At 36.8% G+C, this 15,021-nt stretch overlaps 1 protein-coding gene across 1 annotated transcript in view; it reads left to right on the top strand.

The window, feature by feature from the left end:
- The window catches only part of USH2A (usherin), a 336,721-nt gene that overhangs the window by 245,829 nt on the left and 75,871 nt on the right, over positions 1-15,021 (top strand). Inside the window, exons 47-49 of the mRNA XM_026048437.1 lie at positions 400-598; positions 8,326-8,494; positions 11,400-11,621. Coding sequence (XP_025904222.1) covers positions 400-598; positions 8,326-8,494; positions 11,400-11,621 — 590 coding nt within the window. The remainder of the gene's footprint in view (positions 1-399; positions 599-8,325; positions 8,495-11,399; positions 11,622-15,021) is intronic.

Genomic DNA, 15,021 nt, shown 5'->3' on the forward strand with positions numbered 1-15,021 from the left:
TCAGTCTTGGCGACAGTGCAATTATATCTTTGCTGTAGCACTAAGAAAGTGTCTTGAGTCCTTTATCCTACCTTTGGTTGAAATGGGCAAAAAGCCAGCTTGATAAAATACTTTTATATGATATTTAAAGATTTTTGATAGTATGCGTGAAACACTTTTCTGGGCTGTTACCAAATATTCATTTTTTTTTCTTTTTTTTAAAAATTATTATTTACATATTCATTTATTAAAGAAACTATTAAAATCCTTCCAGAAAGAATTTTAAACATTTCAAAACATTTCATGTTATATGGCCAGTATAAAATGGAACCATTGTAGGCTAATACTTCAATGCAAGTATCAGCAAATACCAGTGTTACTTGAAATAATTTAGCAGATGTTAATTTTTGGTTTTTGTAGGTCTCTCCAAATCAACTGGGCATCACCAGGACAACCAAATGGCATTATCCTGGGCTATAATCTCTTGCGTAAAGCATGGCAGAGGTGTACACCAGGAAGGAGTCCAAGGAGCAGCAAAACTGACGGAATATGCATCTCTCTACAATGTAAAAAGCATGAAAATATCTGTGGAGAAGAATGCTATCATCCAGAGCGGAAGGTATGTGTGTATTCTTAAGACAGAAATTTAAAGAAAAAATCATACTTTCAGGAATGAGTATGCAAGTCAAGCCTCTTTAGTCACAAGAGGAATAGAAGTGGAGGGTTCTACATCTCTGATGTTTTAAGATCTAGGCTCTGATGCATTTCTGGAAACATTTTAAAATCTAATTGGTTTTTTGAGTTGAATATATGGATAGCTGTGTCAAAATCTCTAGCAATGGACATAGAAGAATGCTGATGACAAGTGTCTGTGGTTCCTGATTATTTTTCCTTTCAGAAGAAATGCCTTTTTGAACTGGTTAGCACTTATGAATGTGTTTTACATGAACAATTCTATTTGGAGAAATAATGCAGTTTTGGAGAGAATCTACAGATCATTTTCATTTCCTACCGTCTAAAAATCATGATGGTAGTTTATATGATTCCACTAGCATGAAGTGATCACACTGCACCACCAAAAGGCCATAGGAAGGTCCCTGGGTGTATACAGAACTTCAAAACTATGAAGAAATCTCTTCTCCCTGTGTGGAATCATTCCTCAGAATCTTCATGGTAAATAGTGGTTATTAGAGTGACCAGCTTTTTTTTTTTGTTTTTTCCTTGATTGAGTGACTAGATTCTGCTGTACAGAAAATCTATTTAGATTCAGCTACAAGTGGGTGGTTATTACATGACAATGATGAGCAGCTCTGAATGGGATCCATTGTGATTTGTCAGATGGGGTTTTAAATTATGGCCATTTTCAGGTTAATCTTCATATTAGTTCCTGTTTAGGAGGAGGATCAATAGCATAGTAGGAGCTTGTAATGGTTTTTATTGACAAATGAGGTAGAAAACTCTTAAGTTGGAAGGTAAGATTTAATGTAATGAAGTAGTGTTCCTATTTGTCAAAAGCATCATCACATGCTCAGTGACTAAAGCAAACAATATATATTCACAAGATTCCCTGTCAGACAAGACAGTAATTAAGGAAGTGAGTTATTTGAGGGGTTCAGATCAAAATATAAATTATTCCAGCTGACACAGCTATAGCTTTTGGGTTGCCTTGAAAGCGGTACTATACACATGTATTTCTGAAACCTTGCAGGTAAATTATGGGCAGCTTTTGTTTCTAAAAGGGAAATATATTGGACTTTGCCTTAGATATTTTTGCAGATCTCTTGGTTTGTGGATGAGTTAAACTTGCATTAATTTAGAGGTTTTTTTTTTTTTTCCGCCTCCATACCTACTTATTTTTGTGCAAGTTTATAGTAACTTTGAGCTTGGGGTATCCATTTATTTTTATTGACTGCGAACTTTTAAAATTATTTTTTTAAGTAGCTTTTCTCTTTTGTTGTAATGGAGTGTTATTATACCCCATTATGCCTCATAGGTACAGGGCAATTTATCTCTCTGTTCTTTACACATGGTAGTCAGAGACCATGATTAGGAATGTGTCCTATATGATTAGGTAATGAAAATATAAGATATGCCTGGAAAACCATAGAAAACTGATCAAAGCATACATACATAAAATGAAAGAAAAGTAATTTTTATAGGTGACTCATTCAAAATTCGCCTCCTGATACTTCATCTGGTTTACCATATTGGCCTACTGGATATATTTAGGAAAATAAATGACATCTGTCTAAATGGATGATGTTTTAACAGTGTTTTTCATTTTATTTTTTAATTGTGCATGTTTATTGTCAATTGTTAGCTAAGGAGAATGAAGTCCTTCATTTTTCTACTGAACAAATGTAGCAACATCTTTCTGATCAAACCAGTATGACTCAATTCTGACCTGTGGAGGTAGCGTTCTCCAGCAGGAGCAACAATACTGCTGCAAGCCTATGTTATTTTTGCTTTCCATTTGGGGACTGCCAAGAAGTTACTGCTAACTTTAACTCTTACAATGCATTCTGTGATTGGAACTCGTCCTTTGGAAGTGGCTGCTTTGAAGCCATTCAAAGCACTTTCATATCCCAGCTGCTGCATCTCCGCTACTAAATTGAGAGCTCTGTCCGACTCCTGAGAGCTAGGCTTTCATTAGGACAGAGTAGATGTAATGAGTAAACTTAACAGATTACTGAAACTCTCTATTTCTTTCTATTTCATGTCTACAGTGCTCTCTATGAGCCAAAATAATTATAAAAATGCTTGTTATTCATTTAACCTGCTTTACATTCTTTTTACATGTGTAAATATCTTTCTACACAGATAGTCTTTTCATGCATATCAGATTTGATGATAGATTAGTCAGAGAAGGCATTTAAAGTATATGTATGTAGTTCGGATAGACAAACAGGTTGTGGTTTTCTCTAAAAGGAGACTTGATCTTATCCTTGGTTTATTTATTGCACTTTGTATCCAAGTTACAGTGTGTCTGATTTCATTCTTACAATTTCCTTGAATTTCTAACTGTAAAGTGAGAGGAGAGCTAGGCCATTTATACAAAAGATAATTTGGGAGTCTGCTTGGGAATTCCTTACAAGTTTATGGGTGATACTTGGCAGCATCAGTGCAGTGACACATGGGAAGGACTTGTTACTGTTCCTTACCTGCATGATAGATCACCAAAATACTTTCCCCTCTCTCCATGCAAACTTCAATGTTGCAGTAGCAGGAATGCAAGGCTGTGTTTTCACCGCACAGCAGAGCGGGATGCAGGGACTCTTGAGCTAACATTGGCTGAATTAGCTCCAGCTAATTCAGTAGCATTGCTTTGTTAAAAGGGCAGCACTAATTAGCCAGGGTGCAGAGCTGCCCTAGTATATGTATGCTGCGTTTGAGATCCCAGTTAGTATCTCTGCACAGCGCTGTGCTGTGTAAACAAACCGACTTGTTCAGAGCTACCTTGGGAATCTCTAAAAGAGCAAATGACCTTTTCAGTACAGGGAAGATGTGCACATGCACATTCATGGACTCATCTAGGCCTAATATTAAGTCTAATGAAGACCAGAAAAGATTCACATTGTTTTAAATAGGCTTTGGATCAAATCCTCATTTCTTGGTTCTAGCACTGTAGTTTTCTGACACTCTGGTTCAATGTTAAGAATCTTTGTTATTATAACAAAATTTAATGAAACACTGTGGCTGGTGTCCTTACTCTAGTGCTTGTTATTAGACTTGGGTGAATTTATATCTCCTGGATGCAGAAAAAAAAATAGGATTTTTTTGCCTATAATGTTACATAATAGCAGAGATTATAGTCTTATGACTAATTTCATATTTTTTTTCATATTTTTAATTTCAAACCAAACATCAGTTTACAGAATACACTGTGAGGTCTCAGAGATGTACTTCAGTTGACAATAAAGTTCATGCATCAGAAAGGATAAGCTCAGTAGCAATACTGAAAGCATTCCTTCATTATCCATGTGGCTACTATACCTGCCTTCTGCTGTCACTAGGATTCCAAGATGAACTCTGAAAATAACGAGGCCGATGCAGTAAAAATAATTAAACAGATGTAATTAAAATAGTGGCATTAAAGCTAAAACCTTCAGTATACAATGGCTCATGAGTATGAGCATAACAATAAGATACAGTAGTTACAGTTCAGTGCCTCCGAAGGTCCTGATTGCAAATGTTAATAGTTGGAGTACTTTTTATTTTCAGTAGCAACAAGTGAGCAACATAAATCTGATCTTAATGAAGAAATGGAATGGAATTATAACTCTATTGCTAGGAAGTACAGGCTTATCACATTTGCTCATCACATGGGCCATTTCTTAAAAGTACCAGCAAGACTCATTTCTTTAATTAAGAATTAAAATTTCTTTAAAACTATGGCTTTAAATTTAGCTTTACAAACATGGTTTTCAGGAATGAAACCTAGCACAATAGATGCTAATGAGGGATAGGTCGTTACTATTTATGTGAGATTTACTATTAACACTAGCAGTATAGTGCAAGTTCTTTCAGGCTTGGAGAAGCTCTGAAAAAGAATGCTTGAAGTATAATGTATGTTGCAACACATCTGAAAAACATGAAATGAAACTTGTTTTATGAAGATAATGTGCAGAGATTTAACAGAATCACAGGGAGACTGTAGATTTTTGATCTAAGGAAGAACTAACTGCTAAATGGGAAAAGCAGTTTGTGAAAGGACAAAGAAGTATAACAAGATTTAAAAAAAAAAAAAAAAAAAAAAAAAGAACAGAATTTCATATAGTTTTGGGGATAATATAAGTAAAAAAGAATGATTCTTGCTAATTTAAAATATTCCCTCTCACATGAGAACATGATGGGTCAATCATTACTCTGGTGTTTGCTCCACAGGCAGAAATTTTTAATGAACTCTAGTAGCTAATAGGAATTCCTTAGAGTGTTTTGTGAATTGCTATTGCACAAACTGGCTCTGGCAGCAAGCGTTTGACAAGAAGGATAAACATGGCTGCCTAGCACATCTGTTTGTTTGAGTACATCAGTCCTAGCTCAACTGGCATGTGTCCATAAGGCTAGATAATATCCTTCAGCAAAGTCTTCAGCAAGCAGACAGATTAAGGATGACACAATTTTAATTAAAAAAGGGATTGCATAGATTAAGTTCAAAGTATTTTTTAAAATTGTTTTAAAAAATTGTGTTATCTTATTCTGGGCTAGTGCCGTGGCTAGCTGATCTTTCTCATGTTAGCCTTTATGGCTGGCTCTTTCCAGTGCCTGGCCTCCTGGGTCACCATCCTGTTGTGTGCTGGAATGGTAGCACAACTGCAGCATTGATTTGTGAATAACTCAGCCTACCAATGATTTTAAGGGCTCCCATGGTGGGTAAGGATAAGGCTTGTGTGTCATTTCCACAGATAATGAAGACCTTAGGAAGCCTATGCCACACTCTGCTCGAGGGTGAGATTTCAGATGTGCTTGAGTTGGTGTCGCTCTATCTGAACACTGCAAGGATTCTGCTTCCTCATACAGGGTAACAGTGGAACACCCAATTTGGACTGTCACTTTTAGATCTAAGAGGATGAGATAATAATGACCTTTAACCACTATAACTTTCAATCTATCTGCTTTTCTTCTTTGTCTATGACATAATTTTAGCATTACTTGAATGCATTTTATTTTATGGATTGATAATGCAGAATCCTTGGGCTGAATATCAATGTGGATAGTAAATAACTGTCTTTAGAGGACTGCCAAAAAAGTGTTATTTCACAATTTACAGCTGACTGCAGAGGATGTTATGGAGCTACATAATAATAGCACCAACTATATCAGTTGGTAACGCCAGATAATGTGCTTTAGGGCTGACTGGACCTCTTTTTAGAAGTTATATTTGAGATCCTAAGAAATTCTGGGGATTTAAGAATCAGTTTTAAATAGGAAAACTAATTGCTGAAACTATTGAAACCTAGGTTGGTGTTCAATTGATGATTTTTTTGAGGGAATTCAAGGGGAAAAAAGGAGACACTAGTGATAATACATTCTTACAAATCATTTTCCACTCAGAATGCTTTGCAATAAGTAATAAAATGCCCTTCCCAATATTTGTGTGAAATATGCAGAACAGTGTTTCTGTGGAGGATTGACATGAGAAGAAGCTTTTCTTGAAACCGAAAACATCTCATGGAAATTAAAATGACTACTCAAGCATTCAAGCCTCAGTAATGCAGGATGTGCAGGGCTTTTTATTTTAAATCTGCATGGAGCAGGAGGACAGTGTTCAGGTGAAATCTGGATAGTGTCCATGGAGGATGGTGAAAAGAAGGAAAAAGGATGGGAATGACAAATGAGATCCATGAAAAGAAACAAAGAAAATGAGTTAGATCACAGAGTGAAGCACAATCCCAAAGAGCACAGAAATTGGGACCAAGAATGTTTAAAGAATGTGTCTCTGACCTCCTTCATGAGGGTAGATAGAGCATTTATTGGCTCTGGTGTCTCAAGCTAAGCATAGAGTAAAAGAGCAGAGGACATTCTCTAGAATTATCAAAAATTATTTCTGAATGTAGTTTACTCTGAGTACACTAGCACAATACTACTTGATCTGATATTGTCAAAAATGCCTTTAAATCGCCTGGAAGTGTAGAGAGACGAGGTAATCCAGGTACTTTGGAGCCAACTAGAAATTAAGAAAAAATCAGCCTGGATTACATGCCAGTCAAAAAAAAAAAAAAAAAAAAGTATCGGAAGCAGAAAAGATGTCCAAAAGTGAGTTTTAGCTGACATCTTAACTAATGATCTGGAAAAAAGAACCAGTGACTTAATTAAATTCATAGATTGGATTATATTACCAGTGACAAGGTGGACAGCAAAATACTATAATGGGATCTACAGAGACTCCATATTCTTGAGCAGAAAATGACAAAATTCAACTAGGTCAGCGGTCTAAAACACAGATGCTGAATGAAGAAGTGTGTTGGCAAGCAGAAAACTGGAACAATTCAAAGCATATGAGGCTATAAAACCTCAAAATACAGTGTGAAGACAAGAATACCTTCAACTCCATGCCATGTTAATTTGGGGTTATATCTGTCAAAGGGTAACTTCAGAAATGAAATCCTCCCAAGGGTGAATGAGTAAAGACCTTTCAAAAGGGAACAAAACAGATAGTGATGTGTTCATGTAGACATCAGAAGGAATTTGTTACTGAATACAGTAACATAATAAATATTTTTTCTTGCCTCTATACACTTTGTTAATATTATAAATGTAATATATGTTACATTTAGGATTTCTTACTGCGATCCTATTTAATTCTTTACTTTTAACATATCAGTCAATGTCTTGAGCCTTGGTAGATAAAAAGTCCTTCCAGAGGAACTTTTTCCATCTCATTCTGCTGCTAAGATGACCTGATTTAGAACATGATTACAATAAAGGTTGGGAAGTGCTCTATGCGAAGAGAAAAGACAGGAACTCCACTGTTTAAGTACTTGTGCTGTTCTACCAGTGGCATTTTCCATCTAAGCATAAGAGGCATCAGTCTAGCTGATATACGGTGCACTGGCTGCGGGTTCTGAGGTTACTTTTTACAATGATTCCAGTGACTGTTCTGTGTGATTTGTTATGTATACAGTGTGTCACTCTATCTGCGCAGGAGTAAGTATACAAATAATTATTTGATTGTTCAAGCATATAATTTTCTCGACAGCACCTAGAAAGGAGGCTACAGTTAAAAGGCCTTTTCAAAATTCATTTCCATGTAAATTTTATTTTGAAAAAAGAGATCCTTATATAAATGGTATTCTGTCAAGATCACATTGTCTGAAGAGCTGTGGTCATAAATAAGTGATCATATGTTATAGGAAGACAATTCCACTTATTTTAATGTAAAAGAAGACCCAAGAGCTCATATTGGGAAATCCTGTTTCTATTATTTGTAAGGGACTCATATGACATGTCTCATCATAAATGGCTAAATAAATAAATAAAAAGAATTGGGTGAAAAGAAAAAGATAGGGTGAGATATTGCAATAATATTCAACATTGAGTGACTCAGAATGCCTGCAAGGCATATGAAGATGATTCATATTAATGGACTATTTTATTAAGGTGCAGGATGGCTGAAGACCACAAAATAGCAGCATTCTGTCAGATGTACAGTAGTTTATTGAAGCCTAATGCTTCAATGCTGGAGGGCGTAGGACTTTAGCCATGTTATGTTTTATTTGTCTGCAGTCATATCAGTATCAGTACAATGATGTGTTGTACGTGTTTTCGTGTACATTGTTTTGTCAGTGAAAACATTACGTTGTCTTTAATAGATATTGCCTTACCGATTTTATAAACTACTTTTAGGTCTGTTGTAACGGGATTCTGCATGATAGCAAACCTGGCTTCGAGTGCTGCGAGGAGAAGTACACTCCATTTATTCGTAATTCGTCAGGAGTTTGCTGTGGCGGTCAGATACAGGCTGTGCAACCAAAACATCAATGCTGTGGGGGTTATTACGCTAAGGTATTAGCAGGTAAGAGGCAGCTACTTTGAAGTGCTCGAAAGAAACAAAACCACAACACTGGTGTATCTGTTAAAGAGAATGAGTGTGTATAGCAATAAATGTGCAATTTATCAGTACTTCTAGATGTCTTCTAGACTTGAGCTTAGTGGGATAAGCGAAGAGAATTGCACTGGCTTTTTCCTCCTAAACGCAGTATACTCCATTCACACACACAAAAAAAAAGGCTTAATTGATAAAACCTGATGATTGGGTCATTTCCCAGAGAACTAATTTATGCCAAACTATACTTAATTGCAGTAACTGCTGCATAATGGGGAGGGCAGTTCTGCTTAATAGAAACACCATCAGGCCCTTTTAGTGGTGCAGTTTAGTTCTCTGCTTGACTTGACCTCATGTGATTTTTCCCTAACCATTTCTTTTACGGAAGAGTTGTCAGTATTTGGGGTTGATATGAGAGACTAGTTCATTTCTACTTGTTTGGTCATGTTCTGCTGTTTGTTTCTACCCACACTACAGATCAAACTAAGTATCTCACATATATTACCTTTGGTGGAAATTTATCCTTTTCTTAAGGCTATGGAGTACCCTCTTTTATTCTCAGGACAGTTTAGGAACCTGTCAAAACTGCACTTCTGTTGTTCAGAGGGTTTTTATTGTTGTTATTATTATTATTATTATTATTATTATTATTATTATTATTATTATTAAATGTTTTTTGTTGGACAGGGAGAAAGGAAGAAAAAGGGGAGGAGATTCCTTTCAGGGGGCAGTGCTCAGAGCATATATCTCTTTGTAGACAATTGTCAGGTCAGGAGCTAAAATGCTTCCATTACTCGTGAGTTGGCACACGTTCCCTAGACTCAGAAATATTGAGTTCTTGCCAACACATTCAGCACATCCCAAGTTCTGATCTTTTGAAAGTAATTCATATATCACAATATTAGAACGCCTTCCATGATGTCATCAGAGAAATGTTATCACGTGGAAGAACCAGGCAAGACTATTTTGTTGGCCTCATTAATCTCAATGTACTGAAATGGAAAGATTATACTGTGACCTCTGTCCCCATCCAGTGGTCTCTGTTAGCTGGCTTAATGTTGCTTACATCAAGAAAGAAAAGTACAGTGAAACAAAATATCTTATATATGAAAGTTTCTGTTCAGCAGTCTACAAGCAGGAAACATTGGATATTTGAACATGATTTTAAGCATTTTTCTAAGTATATTTACTGCATTCTCTTCTTTCACTCTCTAAAAGGCAGCAACATGAACAATACTGGTCATTTTTTCTTTTTTTTTTTCTTTTTTATTTTTATAAGTATGCTAATAACCCCAAGCTAAATGTTAATGTGGGTCATTCTTTGATAAGGATAACAATTAACTGGCAAGACTGCTTGGTAGTTTTCAGAGAGAGAACATTTTCAAGCCAAGCTTGGAATGGATCCCATTTTGAGAGGTTAATGAGAAGGTTACTGATCCTTTGTGTCTTATGTCTAATAGTTCTTTAAAAAACAGTTTTATTTCTGATAGACATAAGCTACATTCTCTGTTTTAATACTTTCTCTGTGTAGTAACTAAATTAGTTTCTGAGGAATGCAGAAAAACACGATGAAGAATCTAAGCAGATTATATTTATTATATCCTAAAAATTCATTCCCATCTTTTTTTGTTTATTATTGACTTTATTTGATAAAGTTATTTATACAGGAAATTCTCTAAGCATACATATTTCCCAGATGTTGTTTGGCCAGCTTGATAGCTCTAGATGTACGGAAACACACTGTGCTGAAGGCAAGAAGATTACAAATTAGGAAGGCAGGAATCTCAGTTTCTAAAACACTAGTGTGGGAAGAAATACAAACATACATCCCAGAATTAAGATGGGAGGATAGATTTTTAGAGCAGAATAAGTATTTTTCTTTTAAGAAGAATATTCTTTTAAGTATTTATTCTCAAACTTTGAGAGGAAAAGATCTGAACATATTATTTGCATCAAGAAATATGGGTCTAAAAAACCAAAATGCATCTCAACAAACCACTGGGAATCCAAATATTTTAGTCACCATCACTAAAAACAATAACTCTTTCCTTATTCATCCATGTTTTGCGTCAACAATGTTCTGAGCCACGGAAAGCCTTCCAACAGAAAGATAATGCAGTCACTTAACACTTGGAGCACCGGTTCAGATGAAGTGCAGACAGTAGTGAATGAAAATTAGTGCCTTTTGCAAGGAGTTTTGTTTCCAGTGTAATCAGCATCCACTCTGTTCATAGGACAGTCCTACCTATGGCCTTGTCCTGCAAAGACAGAGATGCTCTTGCTTAAGTAGCAACCAACAGCACTGAACTTGGTGGTGTTTTCTGATGTTTAGAGTTGGCTCAACCCTTAAATTCTTTTGGAGATGAAAATCTGAATGACTGTGAAACACCCTCTCAGTAAGACATATCCGTCCTGTCCTTTCAAACAGGTTTGGAATGACCTTTGAAGAGACAAGTAAATTTTTACTGAAAATAGGTAGACTATTCTGTTAATCATAGCAAGAATGAACTCTCTTTACTGTATACTTATATGCCTATAGTTACAAGTTTTCTGCTGTATAATTACTATATTTACAAACATAATTTTTCTTGCACTTCTCAATTTGTATTTGTCATTCTAGCATTTTGATGTCCTACAGAGTTTTAGCCCTGAATTCATGAATGCATGTTTCTTTAATTATTATTACAATTAAAAATAAAATTGTATAGCATTCTGAAGCACCAAGTGATTCTATGCCTTCAAGTGGAAAATTTTGTACATGACATTACTGGTTTGCAGCCCCAGACTAATACTTGTTGCTATCAGCTAAAGCCTTTTCATGCATTTCAAGAGCTGTATGTGCCTAAAATCTTTGACTTTGTTCTTAAATTGACAGGAGAAGTATGTTGCCCTAACGAAGAGCAAAACAGAGTTTCAGTTGGAATTGGTGACTCTTGCTGCCAGGGAATGCCTTACTCCACATCAGGGAATCAAATCTGCTGTGGTGGGTCACTCCATGACAGTTTTAATCAGCAGTGCTGTGGTGGTGAAGTGATAAGTACAGACATGGTTTGCTGCGGTGACGAAGAAAAGGGGACTGTGCACAGACCTCTTGCAGGTAAACTCAAGAAAAAAAAAAAGAAAAAGAGAATGTGGAGGTATTCATCTTTCTAGATCTCCTGTAATATTAGCCATTCAGCAGTGACACACTCGATTTTAAGGTGATTATGCTGAGCTACTGCAGAGCTTTACTCTGCCATGCTGGTGGACACAAAAAGAGTGAGCTTGTGATAACTTATGATAACTCTTCATCTTTGTCAAAAAGCTGGAGGTTGGGAGACACTCCAGAAAATAGATGTGCACTGTCTTCAGTTGTGCAGTCAAGAAAGACCTGTCTCCTCCTGAAGACTAATGCTGAGGTTAAAGTCAGCCAGCCACAGTGCTTCCCATAGGGATTTTCCATAGGCTCTGCAGATACGTGGTTAGCTACCTAAGAGTTCAAGATGATCATGTTGTTGAATGGGAGACGTTCCTCACATGCACATCTACACATACAGTAAAATACAGTATAGCCCATTGCTATTTAAGAAATACAAAAATGCTACCTCATTCTAGTCACCTGTTCGCTGATGTATCCTGTTCACACGTTAACCTCTTGCACTGGACGTTTCTCTAATGCATGTTATGAACTTTCCTTTTATTAATACAAACTCCATTCAGGTATTATCATATGTCCATATTTTCTGCAGTTTTTAGAGAAATTATATACCATTAGCCTCGGGTTTTCTCAGTCTGATGATTGCAATCAAAAAGGGAAGCCCAATTCCTAAACATGGGAATAATGTCAGTTTAGCAGTCAGTTCTAGCTCGTGTACTAAGATTTGTGGTGCAGGGCCTTTACGATGGAATGCCAGTTTGACCAGTATCTAGCTGTATAACTAATTTAGCTATCCAGGTTTGAAGGTTGAGCTCCTTTCTCTAAAAAACAGCTCTTTCTTCAGTTTATATTTTTGCATTCACTGGCTCCTTGTGCCACTGTGATTTTAGAAGTACCTTAGTTTGGTGTCAGCTGTCAGAAAGGGCCGAACCAAAGAGGCACTGCAATGTGTGCCGGGGTTTGTGTGCCACTTTTCCCTTGCAGTGGGGTGTTCCATGAGCCCCACATGGGTTTTAGCTCCACAGCACCTACACAGGTCTCACAACACAGCTCTGAGTAAGGTCCTCTTCCCAGCCCTGCATTGTATGGCTGCCACCAGACGGGGCTGGCTCATAAAACATCTCTTTATGTACTTTATTACTTAAACTCTTTTATTTGCCTGCAGGAGCCCTTTAACAAAATCACATTGAATTGACTTTCTCACACCAAATCAAATCTCCCTGGTCCCAGTTCAGTTGTCTTTGTCAATATGTATTTTATAAATGGAGTGAATTAACAGATGCTGTTGGAACAGAACTGCTGGGGTAGCGTTTATGTTTTTACTGCTCTCTCTGGACAGATGAGTTGTGTAGGAGTGTAATACAGGTATCTTGGGATGAAAGTTATGTTCTTCATTTCAGTATATATGTATTCTTAACAGGTTTTTTTTTTTCTTAAATATATATATTTTTAAAAGCTTTATATCCCTCTTTTTAAAAGGTGTTAAGCTCTAGCAATCTGTCATTTACATCATTTTTCTTGAGAATGGATCACAATGATAATTTTTTGTCTATTAAAAAAGAAAAAAAGTAGCTTTTATCATTCACAGGTTTGCTGTGAGGTCTTTATGCTTGGAGTCATCATATAGCTGAACACAAATACATTTTTGAATTATGAATTTGTGCCACAGTTGAAAAGAGATCACATTACTTTGCATTAAGCATGGAATAGACTGTGATTTCTTATCATATCATATACATCGTACTCAGTAGGTTTTTGCTTTATTTCTTAGCATAGTTCAGCCTTGCTAGCTATATCATGAAAACGCACAAACCAGGCACAAAATCTATTTGCCCTCTATCCCTATAATTGTAATGAATCTAATGGAAAAAAATACTATCACATAAAAACATAATTTACTTATCATTGGCAAATGGGAAAGTAGAATTTTGCAAGAAAGTAGTAATTGGAAAGCTGCTCTCACTGTCTAAAAGGGGTAGAGGTAAAGGGCAGCCCTCTGCAAAAGCTGAAATGCTTCTGATGATCTGTTTTGTAGCTGGCAGTGGATGCCATGTTTAAAAACATGATGACAGATTAAAGCTTTTGTCTTCAAGCTCTATTTTCTTGAAAATAAATCAGAGAAAAACAAAATGCCTAAAAGTTCATGTGTTGTACAAAGCCTTATTGTTTCAGGTAACTGTTTCTATTGCAAGAAACACATTTTTGCAGTGTTTTTCTGCATGTTTTTGCCAGAGTGCAGCATACATTGGCTGAAGGGCTTGAACAGTAGAACTTTTTACTTACCACTGAACTGCTTTTGGGGAGAGTCTGTCCTGCAACAAGAGGTATTATTTCCATCTCCTCTTGCTCTCTCCTTAATTTCTTCTCCATTTTATTTTTCTATTGTCACCCCATGATGGCCTTATGTAGCTGGGGTGACCAGAGAGACACCTACTGGCAAAGGCTGGCAGTGGTGCCAGTGTGCGCCCCACTGCTGCACAGGGATTACCCAAGGTTGCCTTTTCCTGGCTTGGAAGCATCATGCGACCTAAAACCTCTCCTGGTTTTCCTCTCTCTAAAACAGGAAGGAAAGAAAAAAAGAAAAAAAGAAAAAGGCCAACCAAATGCCCCTGTACTGACATCCTGGGATCATGAAGGATGATGTTTTATATTGCTGTGGTTCCCATTTTCTAATAGTTGCAATGCTCACATGTAAGCCAAGGATTTCTGGAGTAGTTTGCAATGTACACTGGCTCCGCATTGTGTTGATCCTCTATTCTGGCTCCAAAGGCTAAGCCTTTTAATACTCTTTTTTTTTCCCCCTTTTGAAAGCACTGCTTTTGCAGATTTACTAAATTAGTAATTCATCACTCAGCTATGTTTGTAAATTTTTTCACTTGCTGGGTATGAACATGAAATAACTGTTGACAGAAATCACTGTTAGCCAGAAGTGTCTTTTCCAGCCCATGGATTTTCTTTTTGCCGCAATGCATTAAATGTGGGTGAAACATAAATATATAAATCACGACACATGCATTCCAACTGATTTGCAAACAAAATCTTGTTTTTATTGATATTTTGCTGAATCCAACGAGGCTTTTTAGGAATTTCTGGCTCCCTAAGCAATTGAACGAAGTGATTTCTAGAAGGCAAATCGATCTAGCAGCGTTATGGGGTCCTGTTTGTGTTTTCTTCCTGGGCGCATATTTAAAGTCGTGCGTTGGAGGTGTCAAGGTTCGGGAGTCAAGGGCTGCAAGTGACGAATTGGGCAGAGGTCAAAGGCGGCGTGACGGCGCTCGAGGAGCTCGTCCCGCGCCGCCTTTCCCCGCAGCTCATTGATGCTGAAGTGATGCAGGCTGGGAATTACTACCAAACTCTGCTC

The sequence above is a fragment of the Nothoprocta perdicaria genome, unplaced genomic scaffold, assembly GCF_003342845.1.
Source record: "Nothoprocta perdicaria isolate Ctin4 unplaced genomic scaffold, notPer1 scaffold_54, whole genome shotgun sequence".
Classification (NCBI taxonomy): domain Eukaryota; kingdom Metazoa; phylum Chordata; class Aves; order Tinamiformes; family Tinamidae; genus Nothoprocta; species Nothoprocta perdicaria.